The sequence below is a fragment of the Felis catus genome, chromosome B2 (assembly GCF_018350175.1).
Source record: "Felis catus isolate Fca126 chromosome B2, F.catus_Fca126_mat1.0, whole genome shotgun sequence".
NCBI classification, from domain to species: Eukaryota; Metazoa; Chordata; class Mammalia; order Carnivora; family Felidae; genus Felis; species Felis catus.
Genome location: NC_058372.1, coordinates 114,312,716 through 114,337,492, shown reverse-complemented (window position 1 = coordinate 114,337,492; position 24,777 = coordinate 114,312,716). Strand labels below are relative to the sequence as shown.

The window sequence follows — 24,777 nt, the reverse complement described above, 5'->3', positions numbered from 1 at the left end:
TATCCAGATAGTTTGAACTTTTAGTTTTTAATATAACAGATCTACCGACCTATAAAGATCCATGGACATTTCAGATCAGATAATGAATAATACTTTGAGTAAAGCACATATACTTACAGTTACATATACTTAGTTACATTTAAGTTTTTCTTTTTTCTTTTGCAGATTAATGACGCCAGAGAGTGAGATAAGATTTGTCCACAAAGAGATGGGTATAATACCAAGCTGGGGCGGTGCTACCCGACTAGCTGAAATAATCGGCAGTAGACAAGCTCTCAAAGTATTAAGTGGGGCCCTCAAACTGGATTCAAAAAAAGCTTTAGACATAGGAATGGTTGACGAGGTCTTGCAGTCTTCAGGTGAAACTGAATGTCTAGAAGAGGCACAAGAGTGGCTAAAGCAGTTTATCAAAGGGCCACCAGAAGTAATTAGAGCTTTGAAAAAATCTGTTGCTTCAGGTAAAGAGCTTTGTTTTGAGGACGCATTACAGAATGAAAGAGACCTTTTAGGAACAGTTTGGGGGGGACCTGCAAATAAAGAGGCTATTGCTAGGAGACGAAAATTTGATAAATAATTTTTTAAAATATGACGTACTACAAGAAAAACTCCAATAAATTAATAATTATAAAGTTAAATATTAACTAGGAATACCAGAATTACTTGGAAGGCTACACTTAGTATTTGATTTAATAATTTTTTAATATCTGAACTCATTGACCTAGTTTTCAGTATATTTGGGTAATTATCAAGTAATGTAGAACATTTGGTTAAAATATACAACACTTTTGGCTTAAAAATTATCAATTCCATAGTAGTTCTTAGCCTGTAACAAAAGACCAGTTTTTGAGAGGAAAAAACCTCTCCACAGAACCTATTCCTGGGTTATTTTTCATGGTGTCTGTTCAGTCTTATCTGGAAATAATTTACAAAAATAACAGTGAAATTTGCACTAAAGAACAAAAGTGGAAGAGGGGTCAGGGAACAAGATAAGAAAAGGTATGATCATTTTCTTCTGCCTTAATCAGCGGTAATAGGTAAAGAATTGGGGAGAGGTGCTTGGCTGGCTCTGTTAGTGAAGCATGTGACTCTTGATCTTGGAGTTGTGAGTTTGAGCCCCATGTTGGATATAGAGATTACTTAAAAAATAAAAGAATGTTTAAAAATAACTGGAGGAATGCCTGGGTAGCTCAGTCGGTTGAGCATCCAACTCTTGATTTCAGCTCAGGCCATGATCTCATAGTTCTTGAGGTTGAGCCCCCTGTCCACAAAGAGCCTGCTTGGGATTCTCTCTCCCTCTCTCAAAATAAATAAATAAACTTAAAAAATTTGGGGAATTGGGGCACCTGGGTGGCTCACTCGGTTAAGCGTCCGACTTTGGCTCAGGTCATGATCTTGCAGTTTGTGAGTTCAAGCCCTGTGTCAGGCTCTGTGCTGACAGCTTAGAGCCTGGAGCCTGCTTCTGATTCTGTGTCTCCCTCTCTCTGCCCCTCTCCTGTTCACGATCTGTCTCTCAATAATAAACGTTAAATTTTTTTTTAAATAAAAAAATAAAATTTGGGGAATGGCTTTTTTCTATGGCTCTTTTAAATAAAAATGCTCCCCACCTTACCACCCTACAAAATTTGGAGCCTTACTGCATATTTTAGTAGTTTCTATTTTAAATGATCTAAACAACCATAGCCATCACGTGGAAAGTCTATTGACTCTACAAAATTAGCCATGCATTTGTATGCCCTGGGATTTCCGAACTAGTAAGTAGTACTGTTTAGTTTACACAGTAATACAATTTAACTTTACATCAAAACGTCCTGACTTCAAAAGGACTCATGATGCATCACTGTTACCTTCGCATTTTATATCAGATTTCTATTTTTTTCTGAAAAGTGGCTAACCTTTCTTTTTTAGAACTAGCTCTATTTTGAAAGTACACTTAATAAAAATGCACAGCTCAAACTTTTATGATCTCAATGACACAGGCTTTAAAAGTAAGTCAAAGAATGAAGTCCCAGTTCTAACCTATCACAGCAAGGGATAAAAGATAATTTCAAAGTAGTGGCAGTTTTTATTTGCTCTTGTAACATTCAATTCATACTTGAAAAACATATTAAAAAATTTTTTTTTCAATGTTTATTTATTTTTGGGACAGAGAGACACAGAGCATGAACGGGGGAGGGGCAGAGAGAGGGGGAGACACAGAATCGGAAACAGGCTCCAGGCTCTGAGCCATCAGCCCAGAGCCCGACACGGGGCTCGAACTCATGGACCGCGAGATCGTGACCTGGCTGAAGTCGGACGCTTAACCGACTGCGCCACCCAGGCGCCCCTTGAAAAACATATTAAAAGTAACGTGCATAGGCTTCAACATGATCCTACTGTTTTGAGTTAAAACACTAAAACTCACACTACCTTTTTTCAGAACCAAATTCTGGATTTCCAAGTTAACCCAGGACTTCCTATCTTGCCATAGAGTCTACATTTTGTGTGAAGTGAATTTGTGTCTACTAATGCTGTTTACAAATAATACAATTTGATCCATTAGTGTCAGGCCACTAATGAAGACTGGCAAGGAAAATCTAGTATGGTCTCCACTACCAGTTATGTAAGAAATTTAAGTCTCACGGGCTGTAGATTTAATTCCATACACACTTATACCGTGCAATTGCTTGTAGATTCTGTTTATTCTTTATGAATAAATCAAACTTCAAGCAGGTGACTAAGCTGAATACCACCACTCCAAACCATCACCTGTTTATTAACCTTTGGCCACTAATGTCAAAATGTTTCCATCCTCTTTCCAGACTCAAACAACAGACAAATTATTTTTGATAAACTCTAGTATTTATTAAATTATAAATTCTGTAATCAAAAAGAAAAATGCAGATCAAGAGGAGCCTCAAACTACAAGGACTAGACAGCAAAGCCTATGGGAAACGCCATGAAGTATGTTACAAGATTCTGAAACATAAGTTATTAACTGTTTTCTTTACATTTCCATTTCAGTAACTTTACTATTTAATAGTTGTTATTCATCTATTTTAAAATTCCAAATTCACATCTATTTTCATATTAATTAAGCTTCCTGTTCATACTGATACCAGACATCTCATAGGTGCCAAATTTTAGTAATGGTTTTACGTCAATCCATGCAGGAAAATAAGACACAATGCAAGAATAAGATGAGGACTGTTAATGCACAGATAATACACACACACTGGCCAAAAGAACTGAAGAAATTTTAAAAACCTATAAAACAGACCTCAAAAAAAACTGGGTTATTACTAAACAACTCTCAACTATTAACGCCCGAGTTCCTTATATTAAATAAATTCCTCAACAGAGACATGTTAAACATTTTTATTACAGGTCTGTCCTCCCCATACCCCTTCCCACCCCAACTCCCAAAATGCACTACTAGGGATGAGTATAATGTTATGTGGGCATAAATTTACAGATAACCATTTTAACCTTGAAGAGTTTTTTATTTAAACTTCAGTTACTGTGCACTGTCCATCAGGCCTTCTAGATCTGACACCAGCACTCACTGTTCCACCCCCTGCTACTGACAGATCAGTTCCTGAATGATCAGATACTGTCTGGTTTGCATTAGGAACCAAAAGTCTCTGTTGGGTCAAGGAGTGTTGTGCAACAAGCGCAGATACATCCTCACTATCACTACTGGCATCTGATTCAGTTTCTTCAATGGAGGTATCTGGTGCTGGTACCCTGCCTGAAGATGGTGATTCATGATCTTCTTCTCCTTCCCCCCTATGACTCCTTTCAGCTATGCTGTCTCCACTGAGTTGTAAATGAGCAAAAGAGTCTTCCAGAGAAGTGCTTGCATCAGGGGATGGTGTTGCAGGGCTTGTTAACTGACCATCTACTGATGTTATGGGCCTTACAGAAGACACTAGAGGCTGAACAGAAGCTCCACTCTGTGCTGATAGACTGTCCGCTCCATCTGCAGAGCTCTCTCTCGCTAGGTTTACAGTATTAGCGTCACAGTCCAGCCTAAGTCCGGCTACTCCCTTCTTTGGTATATCTATTATATCCCGCTTAATCTTCCTGCGACGTCCATGTTCATTTCTCCTGTATTGAACCATATTTTCAAGATCAGCAACATACAGAAACCCGGCAATTAACATTTCAGTGCTCTTTTTACCTTTGGAAAAAGCATCTTCCAACTCTCTACTAGTGCGCTCATCATACTGCCACCACCCATTTCTTCCTTCATAATACCATGCATATTCACCATTTCCTCTACTCGCTGCCTTGAGTTCTTCTGGTGACAATAAGGTTGGCTTGTCAAGGAAATCTTCAGGAATTTCTTGTCGACAGAGGGCACATCGCTTTCCAAGCCATGAAGCTCCCTTTACGCACAGATAGCAGAAAACATGCTTACAAGGCAGACTGACTGGGTGAACACATGTTTGCAGACAAATGGCACATTCAGGGACAGTTAGAGAAGGTGCAGTATTAGAACAGGACTCATTCGCTTTCCTGTTCGTAGGAAGCATGTTTATTGAGTGATCAATTTCACCACAGCCAGCCATCCTAAGAAAATGAGAGAAAATACATGTGATATTAAAACTGTGTTTCAACTCTTCTAATATTGTAATTCAACAATTCAGAAAAACACTTATTAAACACCTACTGTATATGTGTACTACATACCAGACAATGAGGCACAAAATAAAAGAGAAAAAATCTAACTTGTGTAGAAAAAAACTTTTTGATTTTGTTAGGTCATTAATTTTTACACTGGCGGGGGGGGGGGGCGGGGACAAAGGGGCACACAAGTAAATGTTAAGCCAAAAATAAATACAACCAAAGTATAGATTTTAAATAAATATACCTTTCTATTCAGTCACAGAACTTATGAGATATAAGTAAATGCAAAGATTTAAAAATGTAAATTCCATTCTAGACTGACTTTTCCAATCAGTGTAGAAAGCACAGAGAAAGTGGCTAAAAGTAATTTAGATTACAATTATAGATGGTGACAATTTTGTAGCCCTTTACAATATTACTAAGTGGTAGCTTTGCAAATGCTGCCATATATTAACATACTTTGGTACCTGACAAGTAGACCATATGAAATTAAGATTAAAACTGAAATCCTAGAACTTCTCTACTCCTGCTGTATATTTAAAAACACTGGTAAACCAGTCATTTCATTTCCCCTCCATCAAGCACTCTTCTTGTGATGGCCTTTCCTTGTTGCCTTTTTCTAAACCATATGCTCTTGCTTACTCGTTCAAGATGATCTCATCTACACCCATGGCTTCAACAGTTACTTATAAACAAATGACTCAGTAATTGGTATCACCAGCCCAGGTCTCCTTTCAGCCCTAGATCTAGATTTCTAATTGTCTATTTTAGAATTCTTCCTGGATGTTTTGAGGGCAAAAAACCCCTGAACACATGATCTGTGCCTTGCTTATTTACTCCCTAAAAGCTCCCCACTCCTGATGACACCATTATTCATCTGCTTTTTTAAGCCAGAAATTCATCACTCAAACTGCCCTTCGCCACGTCTTCTCATCCAAAACATCAGCAGGTCTTATCAATTTTATCCTAAGCATCTCCTGAATCCATCTACATTTCTACCCTTCCCTCACCACCCAGTAAACAATGTTTATGAAATTACTGAATATGCCTTGTAATTGGTCCAGCCTTACCTCTTTTGCTTAAAAAGCTGATTTTAGGATAAAGACCAGGATCTATGTGCAATGGTCCCCACCCCACCACCAGCCTCATATATTAAACTTCTCCTTGATCAAGCTTCTAGCCACAATGGCTACTCCCTCCAATAAAAGGTTTTTTTTCTCTGTATGAACATTTCTTCACTTCCTGCCTCCCATATCCCCCATGGACCAACTACTACTCATCTTATAGCCCTCCTGAGAAACCCTCCATGACTAGGTCAAATCACCCTATTTCTTTTTAACTGCTTATTAGCATGTATTTCTCATTCCCAGCGCTTATCAGAATTGCAATGTTACATTTATGTGTGTGACTATTTTGTTAATGTCAGTCTTCCCCATAAGCAGGTGGGCTTTTTAAGGGCAGGAAACAGGTCACTGTTGGCTCATCTCTGTATTCTCATACAAGACCAGGCAGATAGAGAACACTCAAATATTAGCTAAGGAAACGAATAGGTTTTTCAAAGAAGAATATAATACACCATATTATAAAACATGTTTTGGGGTTTTATTTTACTTTAAATAACATTAAGTTAAACCATCTGATTGATAAACTTTTTTTTAAAGCATTTACTTGTGTATACCTTAGGAATGTATAAAAATTCTGTTAGTACACTTAAAGATCAGCCCTATAATGAAAAATTGCAGATGGCCAAGGGAGAAAGGATAACTTGAATTAAGGCAACTGTTATACAATGAAACCAACCTAGATAAGAACTCTAAAAACCTGAGTCTCCCTCTCCCTTATTTTGTACTCTTCAGCACTCAGTTAAACCCACAGTCTAAATTTCCTTACCTACAAATCAGTTTATAAAAATTAGGTGAGAATAGCTAAAAAAAACTCCAAAAAGACCCCACAAAACACTTTACTAAGTGTTCACTAAAGCTTCATTCACTAAAGCTCCACAAATGTTAAAGCCAAGAGAAAACGACTTGAATATTGTTGTCCTAAAGCAGGAGAGGGGGGAAAAAAGGGAGATTTTTCAAACTGGATGTATAGGGCTTAAATACTGACATAAAATTTGTTAATTTCTGCCTTATTCAGATGAGCATTTATTTAAAAACTATTACAGTCCATTTATAATGCTGAGTATTTGATGGATCTAAAGAAACACACCTACTTTGTTAAATAAAAAACATTAATGCAAGCAAGCAATAATCACAATATGGCCTAATTCTTGAAGTAAAGTGTTAGATACTTATTAAAAGTAATAACAAGAGGCAGATGAGAAGATGGATATAGGCCAGAAAGTTTGGAGTGCAGAGCAGTGGAAAAGATTAAAGGCAGAGACATGTGCACAACACCGAGTCAAATAAGCAACTGAAGCGTAAAATGAAGCTGTAAAAGTAATCAGAAGCCAAACATGAAAATCTTTTTGTGCCCTGCTAAGGAAACATCTGATTTTATTTTATCCCATGGTACTAGGAAACCATAGATATTTCAAAGAGGAGAGAAAATGATAGAGGGAGTAGACCAGTAGTTAGTAAACAGAAATAGAGGTAAAAGATCTCACAGTGATTGGCAACCATTAATTAACTGCTGCTTAAAATGAGTGACAATCTCCATCATTTGATTCTGTGTTTTAAACAAGGAATATTTCAAATTTTATCACCATATGGATCTATGCTTTTTTCCAAAATCAAGCATTCAAAAAAGGGCACAGTGGTTACAAGAGTAGTCATTAAAAATGTTTATGCTCATCAAAACTTCAAAAACAATGCTCCTAGACTTTCATCACATCCTATCTGTCCAACAATCCATTCTCTTATTGCTTTTCTGTGTCCTTGGTTCCTCAATAGGCAAGGTTCAAAATGACAGCAAGTTGTTGAAAAGACCGTACTTAAATAGAAAAGGAAGCAACACATAAGCTCAATAGAAAGAAATGATCACTATGAAATATCTGATTTCCAAACTTGGTTTCAACTTTTAATTACATTTCCAATCAACTCCTTTACCAGAAACTCTAGTTACATAAAGTACAACTTTTCCCCAACCTATGGTAAGTTCTACCAAATATGAACTCTTCATATGTGTCTCTCACCTTCTCACTCTCTTCTTCTCACTCTCACCTTCAAAGACCTTGTAACTTAACAATCTAAACTGTAAGTGAAAGCTCCTGCTTCTCAACTGGTCAATTAATGCTCCTCACCTATTTCCCCTAAAAAGAACTGACTGTGCATACCACATCTTGTTAGGCTCTCCACAACTCATATGTATTTCTTAAATACAAAATATCTTAGTACTTCCCAAAGTAGTGAGAGACAGAGTACCACATATTTCAATTACATTTGGCAAAAGAATGAGAATACTTTTATCTGCTCCAGGTAACCTTACACTTTGGTAAGAGTCTATGTACATTACTTTCAATTCTACCAAATATAACCTGCACCTAATGTACCTGTAAGAGGTTTTTAAAAAATCATACTCACGCTATGCTTCTGAATCTTCAGCTTTCTCCTTAGTAAAACGGGGATAATTCATGTTCAATTCAAAATTATTATAAAGTGAATACATTAAATGAAAGCATAAAACTGTATTTGAAAACCTCTTTTAATTCATCAGGTCCTATTGCTACACTTAACTTTTTGGTAACAAAAACAATTAAAATTAGCTACAGAATGGAAGAACAATAATATGTATCTTCTTACATCCCTTTCAATTTAGGTTAAAGAAATTAGTTGTCAGTGAAATTCTTTTTTTAAATTTTTAAATGTTTATTTGAGACAGAGAGAGAGGGGGTAGAGAGGGAGAGAGAGAGAGTGTATGAGTGATGGAGGGGCGGAAAGAGATGGAGACACAGAATCCAAAGCAGGCTCCAGGCTCTCAGCTGTCAGCAGAGAGCCCGATATAGGGCTCGAACTCACTGTGAGATCGTGAACTGAGCCAAAGTCAGACACTTAACTGACTGAGCCACCAGGCGCCCTAGTTGTCAATGAAATTCTTGAATTTTTTTTTTATATTTCCATATTTATTTAAAGCCTCATTAAGAAAAAGAAAACAGGGGTGTCTGGGTGGCTCAGTCAGTTGAGCGTCTGACTCTTGATTTTGGCTCAGGTTATGAACTCATGGTTCATGGGAGCAAGTCCAGTGTCAGGCTTGGGTTCTGTAAGATTCTCTCTCCTTCTGCTCATCTTCTGCTCATGCACACACAGGCTTTCTCTCAAAACAAACAAAAACAGGGGCGCCTGGGTGGCGCAGTTGGTTAAGCGTCCGACTTCAGCCAGGTCACGATCTCGTGGTCCGTGAGTTCGAACCCCGCTCGAACTCTGTGTCAGGCTCTGGGCTGATGGCTCAGAGCCTGGAGCCTGTTTCTGATTCTGTGTCTCCCTCTCTCTCTGCCCCTCCCCCGTTCATGCTCTGTCTCTCTCTGTCCCAAAAATAAATAAACGTTGAAAAAAAAAAAAAAAACCAAACAAAAACAAAAACAAAACAAAAAACCCCCCAAAACCCAAAAACCCAACAAAAAAGAAAGTCATCCATCCATTTTGATTCTATTCATAAGACAAAATGGAGAAATGGGCTAATACTCATCACTACTTAGGAAAAGAAAAAGTATATATTCTTGAAGACATGAAAATGAATGAACACCCAAATTAAACTTGTAGGGAGAGCAGACAGAAGGGCCAACCACAGAACCTTGGAGTATTTCAGTATTTACAAGTGAGGCAAAAGAGCCTGCAAAAGATGTTAAGAAATGTCAGAGAGAGATGGGGAATAAAGAGACCACCACCACCACAAAAGCCACAAGGGAGACACTTGCCTAAAACAAGGGTCAACCAAGGAGAGGACTTAAAAAAAGTTAACTATTAAACTCATGGCATATTTCTACTTTTATAGTGAAATGTATGGTGCAAAAGTTGTGAGCACCACACACAATTAGCTATTTTGATTTCCCAGAGACTATCAAGCCTCCTATCAATAATTTTTTACTCAGTCAAAACAACTTTATTTCCCCTATTCCCAAAGACTGTAGACAACTTTCTCCAATCTCTTAAGAAATGTCCCAGATTCCTTTATCATTAAGAAATTAGGTAAGAGTGAATCCTTACAGTTTATCTTTATCTTCACTCTACCTTGTCATCATTCCTCTTGGCTCAGGTTGGGGTATAGTTAGTTGTTTTCAAAGTTGACTCCTCAACTTCTGTTAATACCATCCCAATTCCCTCAAGATTTTGGTTAATATTCTCTATCCTTAAATTTCAAAATCAACTACCATGCTTTTAGTCTAATGGTCTCTTTTGGTCTCAATGTATTTGATTCCATTGCACTGAACGATAATGACCAGCAACTATTTTTCTAAAACTTTATACTATTCATTTCCTTGATGGTACTCTCTCCCAATTCTCCTTTCTGTTTCATTGTTTTCTATCTTCTCCAGCTGCCCTTAAGTACCAGTATTCTTCACAAAGGTTCTATGGGTGGCCCCATTTCCCCATTGCATTCTATGTCTAGAATCTACTTAAGATTTCAAAATTATAGATATACCACCATGATTCTCAAAATCTAATATCCAGAACCATTCCGACTATATTCCAATCTGTATTCAAAAAATCTACCTCAATATTCTCCAAGGACCTGATATCAAACATGACTAAAACCAGTTATCTGTTCACCTAAATCTGGGTCCTTGTCCTTTGTTTTCGATCTTGGACAAAACTTAGATCCATCCTCAATGCTCCCTTATTCCTTGGCCACTTCACTTCTCCATGACAGAAACTTATTTAGAATGTGTCCCCTTCAAATGCAAACTGGTGCAACTACTCTGGGGAACAGTATGGAGGTTTCTCAAAAAACTAAAAATAGAACTGCCCTACAATCCAGCAATTGTACTAGGTGTTTACACAAAGTATACAAAAAATACAGATTTGAAGGAATACATGCACCACAGTGCTTACAGCAGCATTATCAACCATAGCTAAACTACTGAAAGCCCAAATGTCCATCAACTGATGAAAAGATAAAGATGTGGTGTACATATACATACAATGGAGTATTACCCAGCCATCAAAAAGAATGACATCTTGCCATTTGCAATGACATGGTTGGAGCTAGAATGTATTATGCTAAGTGATGTAAGTCAATAGGAGAAAGACGTACCATATGATTTCACTCCTGTGTGGAATTTAAGTAAACAAAACAGATGAACATATGGAAAAGTGGGGGGAGAGAAGAGACGGACACAAACCACAAGAGACTCAACGATAGAGAACAAACTGAGGGAGGCAGGTGGAGATGGACTAGATGGGTGATGGGTATTAAGGAGGGCCCTTGTGGTGATGAGCACTGGGCGCTGTATGAATCTATTCCTGAAAACAACATTGCGCTGTATATTAAAAAAAAAAAAAAAAAAAAGTGTCCCCTTCATTCCCAAAGCCTATAACCCTAATTCTGGCCTCTTGGACACATGCTTGTACAAAATATTAACCTTTCAAGTGGTCTCTCAGACTTCAATCCTTTCTCCTTATCTTTTCTCAGTTCAACCATGTCAAATTAGTTTTCTTTCCAATCTTCAATAGTTTTCTACTGCCTACATAATCAAATCCAAATTCCTAAGCACTGGCTTTCAAATACACTGACATAATCTTTAGAGTAAAACAGACTTAGTTAAAATCCTGGCTCTGTCATTTCTTCTCACTACACTAACCTAGAAGAGCATATCTCAAACTCTTCCATGAAAGTAAGAATTAGCTGGTGAATTTGTACAGATTTGAGTTAAAGCCTAAAAATCTGTGTGTTTAACAAGTGCTCCAGGAGGTAATTCTCAGAGAAATTTGGAAAATGCCAAGCCATGGCAAATGACTTCATCTCTCTAATTCTACGTCTTCACCAGTAAATGAGCTACTACCATTTTTCATAATGATTAAATCTAATAATCCAAGTAAAATACCCAATAAGCGCCTAGCAAAATAGTAGGGACTAAATAAACATTCACTCCCTTTACTAACTTTGAAGTCTCTTTCTCCCCACCCCACCCCACTTTGCCACACAGGATTGCTTCCTGACTCTCCTAAGATGCCCTGATATTTGGGCAACTGTGCCCCTCCCTCATTCCCTTGGCTTGAAAAATACTTCCTAATTTTCTCAGCTTGTTAAAGTTCTATTTATTCTTTAAAAGACCAAGCCAAAAGTTCTTTTGCTTACTCTGAGCCCTTCAGGTGGACTAAATCCTCTAAGTTCCAAAAGCATTTTATTGTTACCTCAATATGGCATTTTTCTCACTGTTTAATTAATAATTATAATTTATAATTAATAATTATAAAATTATGTCTCACTTATTAGACCATAGTCTAGTTCCTTGATGGCCAGCACCTACAATATTTGACCTACAAGATTAAAAAATATTATATGTATATAGACAGATAACATATAAACAGGATTAAATAAAAAATATAAAAAGATATAAAAGACAAGCAAACATTTCTAATAAATCTTTATAAATGAACAATGTCTTGCAATATTAGTACGTGATGCCTAATGTCACACGATCACAACTGAGCCAATAGTTCTCTCTCACTGCAGGATTGTGGGTGATTATCTCCCATGCTTGGTCCCAGGCTTGGTGTTTGGCAGAAGTGATTTTTCAAAACATTAGAAGGTGCCCACAACTAGCACTAGTGTATTTTTTGTCACTTCAAAGCATCTATGGACAGTCCTTTTGCTTTTCCATACAAGAGTAAGCTTAGGAATGCTTTGCCTCATTCTAGGTCAGGCTGCCTGCAGATATAGACCCTTTCCTCTGCTGCCTTATTGCCAGTTACATTAAACACAGTATATGACGAGAGTGTATTAATACTGTACTGTAAAAAAGATTCCACTGAGCCAATAGATAGCAGTGATTCCATCAGTGACAGTGAAAGTCATCCTACACAATAACCCTCCTCTCTCGTCTCTCTCACACCAGACATGGAAGTTTTCAAAGGTAAGTGCAGGTTAATTTATTTTTCTTTATATTTTGTATTTTATTATTTTGTATTATATTACAGTATTGTGATCATTTTCATATGAATATTTTTGGCTTGTGGAACCAATCATCTTGAGTTTCCATTATTTCTTATGGGGAAATTCGTTTTGATATACAAGTGCTTTGGATTACAAACACGTTTCCAGAACAAATTATGCTCGCAAACCAAGGTTTTATACTGTACTATGTAAAGAAGAAGTAGAACCTAAAAGACCTGGAGATCTTTCCAAATTTTTTAGCATTCTATAAGCAAATTCTTTTGTCTTCAGTTTCATTCACTTTTACAGAAATTTTTCCTGATGAGATTTCTGGATATCTACATTAGCAATAATTTAATGAGAAAAAAATTGTTACCTCAATAAAATATCTAAAAGTCAATACAAAATGCTCTTTTTTTAATAATTAGAACTAAATATGACATATACTTGGCTTAGTACATTTTATTAGTCCATTTAATTTACTGCATCCTTGGGAAAAACCACGATGCCACACTTACATTTCTATTACAGATCCCACAGTTGTCTGTCACAAAAATAAAAGACCATCTTCACCAGCAGTCAAACAGTTTGTAGTATTTTTTCTTCCACTGTGGGTTCATTCTGTGCTGCAAAAGAAATTATTTCATCAACTTCTATAAAGATTAAGATCAATAAAATTAGTCACTTACATATGATCCTTTCATTTAACAAAATTCAGTGGCAAATCTTATCTTAAAAATGAAGAAATTTCAAGACAAGGATGCCTGCTTTTACCACTGCTATTCAACACAGCATTGGAAGTGCTAGACAGAGCAATTAAGACCAGAAAAAGATATGCAAGGCAAACAAATTGGTAAGGAAGAAGTAAAATTATTTCTATTTGCAGAGATAGTAAAACTATTTCTATTTCCTATATAGAAAACTCCAAAGAATCCTCAAGAAAACTACTAGAGTTAATAAAAAATTTAGCAAAGCTGCAGGTTACAACTTCAATATACAAGTCAGCTGTGTTTCTGTATCTAGCAGTCAACAATCCAAAAAGGAAATCAAAAAAGCATTTTACAGAATGCTCAAGACTTCCATTTATAAGCATCTAAAAGAATAAAATGCCTAGGCATCAACTTAACCAAGGAGGGGAAAGATTTGTACACTGAAAACTACAAAACACTGCAGAAAGAAATTAAAGGAGAGCTAAATAAATGGAAAGACAACTATAACAGATTGGAAGATTGAAGATGACAATACTGCCCAAACTGATCTATAGATTCAAGATAATTCTTTTTTTTTAATTTTTAAAAAATATTTAGTCGGGGGGGGGGGAACGTGTGTGCAAGCCAGCAGGGGAGGTGCAGAGAGGGAGACACAGAATCGAAAGCAAGCTCCAGGCTCTTCTGAGCTGTTAGCACAGAGCCCGACGTGGGGCTTGAACTCACAGACTGTGAGATCATGACCTGAGCCAAAGATGGACACTTAACTGACTGAGCCACCCAGGTGCCCAGAGATTCAACATAATTCTTATGGCAATTCGAACAGCCTTTTTTGCAGAAATGGAAAAGCCAATCCTCAAATTTATATGAAATTGTGAGAGGCCTAAAATAACCCAAAACAATCTTAAAAAAGAACAAAGTTGGAGAACTCACACACGCCAATTTCAAAACTTACTACAAAGCTAACAGTAACAAAGTCCATGTGGTATTGGCATAAGAACAAGGCAAATATACCAATAGAAGAGACAGTCCAGAACAAACTCATACTTCTATGGCTAATTGATTTAAAAAAAAATTTTTTTTTAATGTTTATTTTTGAGAGAGACGGAGACAGAGAGATAAGAATGTGAACAGGGGAGGTGCAGAGAGAGAGGAAGACACAGAATCTGAAGCAGGCTCCAGGCTCTGAGCTGTCAGCACAGAGCCTGATGTGGGGCTCAAACTCAGACTGTGAGATCATGACCTGAGCTGAAGTCAGACCCTTAACTGATTGAGCCACCCAGGCACACCTATGCCTAACTGATTTTTAAAGAGGTGCCAAGTCCATTCAAGGGGGAAAGAATGGTCTCTTTAACACATGCTAGGACAAGTGATTTACCACATGCAAAAGAAGGAAGTTGGACCCCTACTTCATACCATATACACAAACTGACTCAAAATGGACCAACAATCTAAATATACGAGGTGAAACCATACAACCCTTAGAAGAAAATAGAGTGATATATATCTATGACCTGGGGTTTAATAATGGATCCCTAGATATGAATGACACCAAAAGCATGAGCAATAAAAAAAAAACAGATACATAAATGAAAGATAAATTGTGGACCTCATCAAAATTAAAACTTTGGGGCATACAAGGACATTGTCAAGCAAGTTAAAATTCAACCTACAGAATGGGAGAGAATCTTTACAAATCATATACTGATAAGGGTTTAATATCCGCAATATATAAAAAAAAATGCCTACAACTCAACAAAGAAAAAAATATTTTTAATGGACAAAAGACTTGAACAGACATTTCATCAAAGAAGATATCAAAATGGCCAATAAATACATGAAAAGATGCTCAGCATTAGTTATTAGGGAAATGTAAATCAAAACCACAAGTATTGCCACTTCACATGCATGAGGATGGCTACAAATTTAAAAAAAAGGAAATAAACATTGGTGAGAATATGAAGAAACTGGAACCCTTGTACACTGTTGATGGGAATGGGAAATAGTGGAGCCACTGTGAAGTTTGCTGGTTCCTCAAAAAAGTTTTACCATATAACAGAACTACCATATAATTCAGCAATTCCACTCCCAGGTATATACCCCAAATAATTGAAAACAGGGACTGAAACACATACTTGTACACCAACGTTCACTGCAGAATTACTCACAAAAGTTAAAAGCTGGAAACAACCCAAGTGCCCAACAACAGAAGAATGGATAAACAAAATGTGGTACAAATACAATGGAATATTATTCAACTACAGAAAGAAATGAAGTTCTCATACATACTATAATATGGATAAGCCTTGAAAATATTATGTTAAGTGAAATAAGCCAGACACAAAAGGACAAATGCTGTGATTCCACTAACATGAAATATTGAAATTAGTCAGACACAGACAGTAGAGAAGTTACCAGGGGCTACAAATGGGAGAGTTATTGCTTAATAGATACAGAATTTGTTTGAAATGATGACAAAGTTGTGGAAATATACAGTGGTCATGGTTGTACAACACTGTAAATGTAATTAATGGCACTGACTTGTACACTTAAAAGTGTACTGACTTGTATACGTTATTTATATTTTACCACAATAAAAAAATTTTTAAAGGGAGACAAGTTCTATATGGACAAAAAAGTCCATATGGAATTTATTCCATAGCCATTGCCTTTTTCCAAGGAAGTCATGTGTGAAGAGACTAGGCCATCACATTAACCAGGACCTCCTGCTGCTTCTACGTATATCCAACTTTACAAACATTAAGCCAAACTTATGCAGGGAATCCAGAAGAAACAAACAAAACATCATCTCAGCTATTAATCCTCTTCCTTCTCATTTAGTAAGTGCTCATTCCACTTCACAATACCCAGTGCAGGAGGCACATCATACTACACAGAACTCAAAATCAAGTATACATGATGACGAAAGAGTTAGGTAAACCTCACAATGAAGAATTGAATTCTTTCAGTTCCATGTGCCTTTCATAGTACAGAGGAGTTTAAGTGTTTGAAGACAAATATTTTTAATACATAGCCTTTAAATACAAGCCAGCTTGTCCCACCAAATGTTTAACAGAACAATAATCTTTTCAGAACCAGAGGATTTTCAACTGTTAAAAAATAGTTCCTAAATTACCTGACTTTTTGTTTTACAGACTTTGGAAACTGAGTCTTTAAATTAAATGGACTCCATTGTCCTGATCACCACTCCTACCCCCCAACCCTTTCACTTTACTTTCTAGGTGCCTACAACTTTCATGGCACCACAGGAGACTCCGTGTCTCTCTTGCAGGCTACTAAAAACAGAAACTGCCCATTTGCACACACAGGACAGGAAGAAACATTCTAACATTCTATCATCATCACTCTTAATGAAAACATTATCTCTTTGAAGTCTCTACCACTGACTATACAATCCCCTAACAGCAGTTCTCCTTAACCTTTAAGGCACTGACTTAATTTTCACTGTTCATCATCCTCTTTGCCAGTAGACATGGAAGGGTTTAAGCCCAAGAATCCCATGTCAAGTGACAGTGATGCAGGTAGTCCCTCGAATACAGGTAGAACAGTGAGAAACACTGTTCTGTTTTCAAATCCTAAAATCTTACATTCAATGAACTTCACCTCCTTGTCCCTCCAGCGACGAAGTATGATGTGTAACATTTGGAACTGGATGCCACCTAAACTGCTGCCTCTCTAAAATCTTAATCTCACTCTTGGATCAGAAACTCACGTGTTCCCAGCTAACTTATGCTCTCATTCCCACACCTGTTCTTTAATTTCACAAGGACCTCCAGTTTCTTGCCAGCCTCCTTTTCTTTATCCAGGTGCCAGTCTCAATTCCTTTCCTGCCCATTCTGGAGCTCCACCATTTTAACTTATTAACAGAATCCTTGGCTCTCTCACATCTCTCATCTGCACATTCTCTACAAACCCCTTTTCTGAATGAATCTTAAAGTGACATCTCAGCTTCCATGGTTTAACCAACAAATGCTGACGGGAGGAAGAAAAACAGAAAATTCTTTTCCTCATCCTCTATCCAACTAACTGCACCAAATTCTGTCAACTTCTATCCCAAACACCTTCGGAATCCTCTACTCTCTTGCCATTGCTAGTGCCCTGGTTTAGACATATATCATCTCTTACTTGAACGACTGTTCAGCCTGATTATTTTGCTTCAGTAAAACCCCTCAAATGTATTCACTAAGCCTCTGATTGATATACTAAAAAGGCAAAATGGGCCTCCCATACACAAAACCCTATACTAGCTCTCCAGCCTATACCATAAAGGCAAAGCTCCTAAGAACGGCATTCAAAGGCTTTAATGACCTGAAACCTCAATCTCTCTTTAGTCGTCTCTCTCACCACCACTCTCACAGATTAATAATATAGTTACACCAAATTATTCATATTTCTCTAAACCTCCCTTTGTAGTTGTGTACTTCCTCCTCTGGTATAATCTATCTCTTTTATAGCTTATGAATGCTACTACCATTTTTTCTGACTATGTCCCCAAAATGGTTCCCTCCACGATATTTTGTACATTCTTCTATTACCAAACTTTTCATATATACACTGAAATTATTTGTTTGCTTTCGACTGTTCTATTAAACCATGAGCCCCCTAATGATAAAGACTGTTTTCTATCTCTGAATGGCTAGTAATCTGCCAATCAGTTTTTGTTGACTTGAAGTGATTATTTCTTGGATGAAGGAAAAACTTCCTAAAACAACCACTGAGAGAAATAAAATATTGAAAAACTAAATTAATTCACGTAGCACAACATTTCAATTCTGTGAACAAGGCATCCAGCCACAAAAAATATAAAGATACCCAAGTTCTAATCATTTCTTTCAAGAACTTAAAACATAACACAGGGAAGTTACATTTACAAATTTAAGATTAGAATCATCTTTATATCTTTTGCCAAGCACACCGTTTACCTAGGCTTTGTTCACTGTCAATGAATCTCCAGAATGCAGATAAAAACCCAAGAATAAAACCAGTTTAAGTAAATCTTGCAAGCTACAGTGACTTTTCCAATTCCTATATCCCATGGATAATTTTCCAGGTGGACTCTAAATGGATAATAATGCTTGGGAGAAGGGAAATAAACTAAAATCTATGTAGTATTCTAGATCCTAGCTATGCAAACTGTGTTCCCAACCAACGATACTAGCATTTACCTGGGAGTCCCTTAAAATGAAAAATCTGGAGCCCCATTCCATACCTACAGAATCAGATCTCCAGGTGGCTCATATGCATACTAAAGTTCATGAAGCTCTAGATATCCTCAAAACAACTGTGAGATAGGACTATACACATTTTATACATGAGGAAACCCAAGCACGTAAGGATTAATCCCAAATCACAAAGCTATCAATACTGGGGAGCTGCAATTCATTCCCAAGGGTACCTTTAAAAAAATCTTTTCTTCAGTGTACTATATCTCAGAGAAAAGGTCTAGAATAGCATTAGATAATGCTGTTAGATAACAATATGATGCAAGCCACATTTGTGTGATTACAAATTTTCTATTAGCTACATTAAGGACAGAAAAAGGAAACAAGTAAAATTCATTTAAATAATATATTTTATTTAACTCAATATATTTAAAACATTACCATTTCCACATGTATTCAATATAAAGAAGTTATTCATGTGTTTTTTACATTGTTATGTGTGTGTATATTCTTTGTAATTTGGTGCATATTTTAAAATTCTAGCACAACTCAAACTAATCATGTATCTAGTGCTCAACAGCTCCATGGGGCTAGTGGGTACCATAACTAGGCAATGCCGATTTAGAATGTTTTGCTTTTTAACAATTTTTAAAAATACAAAACTGGTAATTTACTATCAGAATCATTGAATAAAGAAAATAACTCCATATTAGTTTACCCACACCTCTGCTGGTACAGATAAAAAAGAAAATTGCATAGTTTGTTGTAATCAAAATTGACTGGTTTCAGTGACAATAATTCTGCCAAACTGATCCATCCACTATAACCTCAGAATTATAATGCCAAATGGGCACAACATAGGGCACAGCATGTAATATTCAGAATAGTCATGTGTAGTAGTCCTCAGAAAACTTCTACATTTGAAACCAAAGACTTTTTTTAAATGAGGGGCGGGGGAGGATTTTACTTTCAGTTAAACATGTAAGATTGAATAGTGTAATTCTAACTATACGCCAGAATTAATTTGGCAAACATAAATAATTCAAACATACATAAATCTCACTGCAATGAATGATTTGTAAATTATATGCCAAACTCAATATAATTTATGAATTACTACAGTAAAATTTACCACAGTATTCTAATATGCAAATACCAATTAGTTAATGGGTTAAGGTTCTTTCTCTAGGTGAAAATTTATACAGAAAAGAATTATTAGAAAGGAAACATAAAGAAAGAAAAGATTTGAAACTATGTTACATATTCCCATCTCTTAACAATTCTGGAAAAAAAAAGGTGACACACTAAATTTAAAAATATGTAAGAATTTAGGATTGTCAGTGAATTTAAATTATTTACCCACTCAACCAGATAGTAAATAAGTATAACTGAAAATGAAGTAATACCATACTATTTATAATTTGTGACCACTCAACAAATTCACACTCCTTATTTGCATATGCGGTTATCTTCTCTGAAAATATTTTAGGATTACAATTCCATTTTCTCAAGTCAGTCACAAAGTCAAAAAAACACATTTTTCCCCCCACATAATAGATTCAAATAAATGACTGTCTTTTTAAATAACTAATCAAAGAAAAAGATAAGCACATTAACTGTATTTGGTATTTTAACCAAAGATTTGAAGACTTCCTGTATTTTTCCAATTACTAAGAGCTAATGTTTAATAAAATATTTTTACTCCTTTTTATGCAAAATACACAAAACAGGAAATGTTCTATATAAAAGCTAACAGTGACAGAAAAAAATACTTCAAACCTCCCAACTTTTGGTATACAAATTTAAAAAAAAGCAAGGAAAAGCAAAAACCAGTAAAAGAAGGAATAGTGTGGAAATTTAGCAGCTACATCTTCATATTTAAGAGTCTCAAATTGAGAGAGGTAACTAAATGCCCTAATGTTTCCATTTTTAGCTTTCCCTCTCATCGGCCTGCTAAAACTGAGCTTACAGAAAGCACAGGTCATACTGGGAAACAAAAGTCTTCAGTCAAAACTCATTTCTACCAAATGGGGGCTAATACTTGACTCTACACTATTTTAAAGAATCATTTCCCTTATTGTTAAGCACTTCCCTTAAAACATCTCTGTATGGCAACCTATGACCTTCACAATCTTCACAGTCAAGCATTCAATTTTTATATTCCTCCCCAGCCAAATGTGAGCTTTGCATTTTAATTTAAACAAAACATGAAATATGAATGTGAACAAATATGTTCTTTTAATCTTATCAAACAGAAGCTTCATAGCCTGCAGCCATTTTGTAAATGAGAAAGGCACTGTTGCTAATTATACGCGTGACCTTGGTCAAGTCATAACTCCATTGTTTTAGTTATTTCACCCTAATCTTTTTTTTTTTGTAATTCTAAATAATTAACAGGCATTTAACGGGTTTTATTTTAATTAATCCAAAAGGTAATAAGCCACACTCAATAGTCCATAAATAAGCACAGGTGGCTGCAGTAGAATGTTAGTAAAATGGTTTTCATACCCACAAAGATTATTCCTAATCCAGCCTGTTGTTTCACACATGCAGGTTCCTTAGACACAACCAGGTACCAAGCAGGGGGAATGGAAAGAAGGGTCAGCACCCTCTGTTACTGACACTGGAAAAAAAAAAAATTCAAATATCCACCTGACAGTGTGTCAAGGCATTTCATGCTAGTCAAGTGCTAATACATAAAATAATATTCTCTAAATACATTAGTATTTGCAAAACAAACAAACAAACATGGAATACAACCTTTTTCTTTTATACTCAGTCAAAAAATAATTTCTGGATCCTTTAAAAAAATCTTTCCTATTCTTCTGACCATTCAAATTGGTGGAAACTGAAAAATACCTTACCAGTTAATACTTGTCTCCTAAAAGAAAAAACGCCATTTCCTTTTTCTTCCTTCTAATAATGACCAGCTATTTGGAAAGATAGTTTCCTTGGTTATTATAATCTACCAAGTTTTTAACAACCAGTAAATAACAAAAACCTTCAAATGTTTACTATTATTTTCATTTTGCCCACAACTAATATTGGCCCATTTGAAACATAAATTCTAAATCAAAGAGCAGGCTTAACAAAATGCTCCAGTTTAAGATACACAAGGCTAAAACAAACACATCCAAAATCTATTTCTAGTATGGCTTTCACTTTCCTGGTTTTCTCTTTAAAAAGAGAATTACTTGACCTGTTTTCATGTGTTTTTAGAAACTCGGACACTCAAGAAAATATTTGCTGGTCATGAAAACAGCAAAGCCAACATTACAAGTCCTGTTATTTCTGCGAGTCATTTTCTTCAGGTGTCCTATATTCCACGTCTTTTTAAGAGTCTAAATATAGATTCATTTCTCAAAAGACAAAAATCCTAACTCCTCCAATTTCTGTAATTATACACTGCTTTCAATGCCAATGTTATACTTTCACATCCTATTTAAAAAGTATACACACTGGAGGGGAAGGAGTGTGGCGATGCACCTGAAATGTCAAGCTACAAAGACAACGCTTTTTCTATCATTTCTTGGCTTTCTTCTTCCGTCAATTCCACCCTGTTCCAACACTACAAAAATATTATTTAAAAATGTAAGTACTTTCGAAAGTTGAAGACTGTCACTAAAATGGCACGCAGGGAAGGGAAAAAAAACCATATACGAAATGGTTAACAAGAGAAAGCTTTAGTTGCCAAAATGTATGTGTAAACTGAAAACAATTTTGCAACCTTCTCTAGACGCCTACGGCAAATAAAATAGCGACAACAATGGAAGACCCCTATTCTTAGACGGGTTGGGGGATAGAGAGAGAACTCGCACCCACCAACCAGAACAAAGCCAACAGCCTCCGCTTTTAAGATGCCCTGAGGTTTTCTGTTGTTGTTGTTGTTGTTGTTGTTGTTGTTATTGTTTTGGCTTCACGGGTATCAAGAGATCTCTTCATTGTTCTGATGCTTTAATAACCATCAAAACAACGAAAACTATGCAGCGCTGGGTTTAACCAAGGCAAGGTGGAGGGAATGCTCTTCCTATTAGGCAAGACCCAGACACTGAGCAGGAGGAGGAGAGAGGGAAGAGAAGGAAGCCGCAAAACACACTCCGGAAAAAGACAAAATGCAGGGACTCTACGCCCTGGCTGCGATCTGACCCAGGGCCAGGGTAGAGGCCTCCACACGGGAAACAGGGAGCAGGAAACCCTTCAAACCATCGCCGCCCCTAAATCTTGAGGCCAAAAGGTCCCCCGTAGAGGCCTGACACCACCGCCAAGGGGAGAGAAGAGAAACCTGGCTGCCACCAAAGGCGGAGAAGAGGACCCCGGCGGAAGAGGCTGCGCAGTAATGGCCGCTGCTCCGCCTCTCGCACCCGGACCGTGACCAGCTCTGGGCCGTCGCCCTGGGCAGGGGCTGCGACGGCCGCGGACTACGCAGCGCCCGTCACAGTCTTCTTGCCTGTGACAGCAGCCAAGGTGGGGGCGGCGGGAAAGGCTGAACTGCTCCATCTCGCCTGGGTGCAGAGACCCGCGGCCGCGCTGGCCCAAGGGCGTCCACCTACGTACCGGCCCCTGACCCCGCCGCCGCCGCCCCTCTCAGGTCCGGAGCGAAGGGCCGACCCGGACAGCGTCGCGGCTGGAGGTGACGCCGCAAGCCTTTATGCCTTTCCTCGGGTTAGGATCCCGGAATGGCTGACTTTCACCCTTCCCCGCCAGGACTTCACCCCGACTCCCACCTCTCTAGCCACAACCGCGGCCGTCTCGCAGTCTTTTCTCTTCGGCCTCGGAGCCCGCAGCGGCCGGGAACGCGCGCGGCTGTCACGTGACCTCCCGTCGCGTCGCGGGGGCGGGGCCGCGCGGGGCGGAAGTAGCGCCTTGCACCGGGGAGCCTGTGTCAACCCCCTCTGCGTCCTGTTTCCCCACGACCCAACCGTGGAGCGAGCTGTTAGATACCTGCTTTTTCTTGCCTTTGGAGACCTGTAGTTTCACTGCCCTGGCCATTCTAACTGCTTTGTATTGTACTTTACTTGTAATTAGGTGCTGAAGATTGAAAGAATGCAGGCCCACGAGTTTGGCGCCGAGGAAGTAAGACGCATGTAGGACCAGCAGGTGGTGCTTTTCTGAAACCCCGCTGCAAGATCCAGAAAAAGCGGTTGAGCGCCTAGCTGGATTTGGGGGTACAGAGTATTTGGCAAAGTACTACTTGTTCTCTTAACAATAACAACAAAAAGGGCCTTCTAAGATGTTCTATTTTATTCACCATCTGAAGGGTTGAGCAATTTAATCAGAAAAAAATAGATCTTAATTTCCTTTTGGACCCACTTTTCTTAGATTAGAGCATAGGGGAGCTGGAGGGAGAGATTAAGCAGCGTAAGAATCTAAAACTAGGGGCGCCTGGGTGCCTCAGTCGGTTAAGCGGCCGACTTCGGTCATGATCTCGCGGTCCGTGAGTTCGAGCCCCGCGTTGGGCTCTGTGCTGACAGCTCAGAGCCTGGAGCCTGCTTCGGATTCTGTGTCTCCCTCTCTCTCTAGCCCTCCCCCGTTTGTGCTCCTTCCTCTCTCTGTTCCCCAAAGCCATCCTTTCAGTCACTCCTCTACTTGCCACCCTATTTTATTTTTTTTATTCTCAAAATAGTTAACGTACATTGTAGTCTTGGCTTCAGGAATAGAACCCAGTGATTCGTCACTTACGTATAACACCCAGTGCTCATCCCAACAAGTGCTCTCCTTAATCCCCATCACCCATTTAACCCAGCCTCTACCCCCCTCAACCCTTAGTTTGTTCTCTGTATTTAAGAGTCTCTTATGGTTTGCCTCTCTCTTATTTGTCCTATTTTAAATCATGGCACCCCCATTCCCAGTATTTCTTATTCTCCTCCTTTACTTTTTTCCTTCTAATACTTAAAGTCTGATTTAGTTGGCTTACTCATCTTTATTGTGTGTCTCTGCACACTAGATAATAAATTTCTCCAGGGCAGGAATTTGTGTTTTCTTTTGTATCCTAACTGCTAAAAATAGAGCCTAACACATTAGAGAAACTCTCTCTAAATATATGTTGAAGGAATGAATATGTGATACACATTTATATCTCAAATAATATATAAATGAATACAAACTTGTTATTTGTCAGCAATTGCATATAAAGAGAATTGGATGTGTACAATACTATTCACCCAGTTTCCACCAGCCACCTGAAAGATAGTGGTGGGTTTCTATCTATGAATAATACAGTACAGCACCTCTTACCGAGGTCAGAA

General features: G+C 37.7%; 2 protein-coding genes across 11 annotated transcripts in view; one reads left to right on the top strand and one right to left on the bottom strand.

Annotated features, from left to right (window-relative positions):
- The window catches only part of ECHDC1 (ethylmalonyl-CoA decarboxylase 1), a 54,610-nt gene extending 53,610 nt beyond the window's left edge, over positions 1–1,000 (top strand). For all 5 annotated transcript variants that reach the window (XM_045058010.1, XM_011282617.4, XM_011282616.3 and 2 more), the window contains one exon: positions 166–1,000. In XM_045058010.1, the coding sequence (XP_044913945.1) occupies positions 166–574 (409 nt within the window). In that variant the 3' untranslated portion in view covers positions 575–1,000. The remainder of the gene's footprint in view (positions 1–165) is intronic.
- Positions 1,001–2,816: 1,816 nt separating this feature from the next.
- On the bottom strand, positions 2,817–23,394 carry RNF146 (ring finger protein 146). Of its 6 annotated transcripts, none has more exons than XM_003986535.4 (3): positions 23,257–23,394; positions 13,161–13,268; positions 2,817–4,551 (listed from the first exon to the last, which is right to left on the bottom strand). In XM_003986535.4, coding segments are annotated over exons 2-3 (1,071 nt in total). In that variant the 5' UTR covers positions 13,163–13,268; positions 23,257–23,394; the 3' UTR covers positions 2,817–3,482. The 6 variants fall into 6 exon arrangements, with proteins under 6 accessions (XP_003986584.1, XP_006932045.1, XP_003986585.1 ...); XM_006931983.5 differs by having other exon boundaries at positions 13,161–13,263; positions 23,257–23,368; XM_003986536.4 differs by lacking the exon at positions 23,257–23,394 and adding an exon at positions 23,087–23,225.
- Between the last annotated feature and the right edge of the window lie 1,383 nt (positions 23,395–24,777).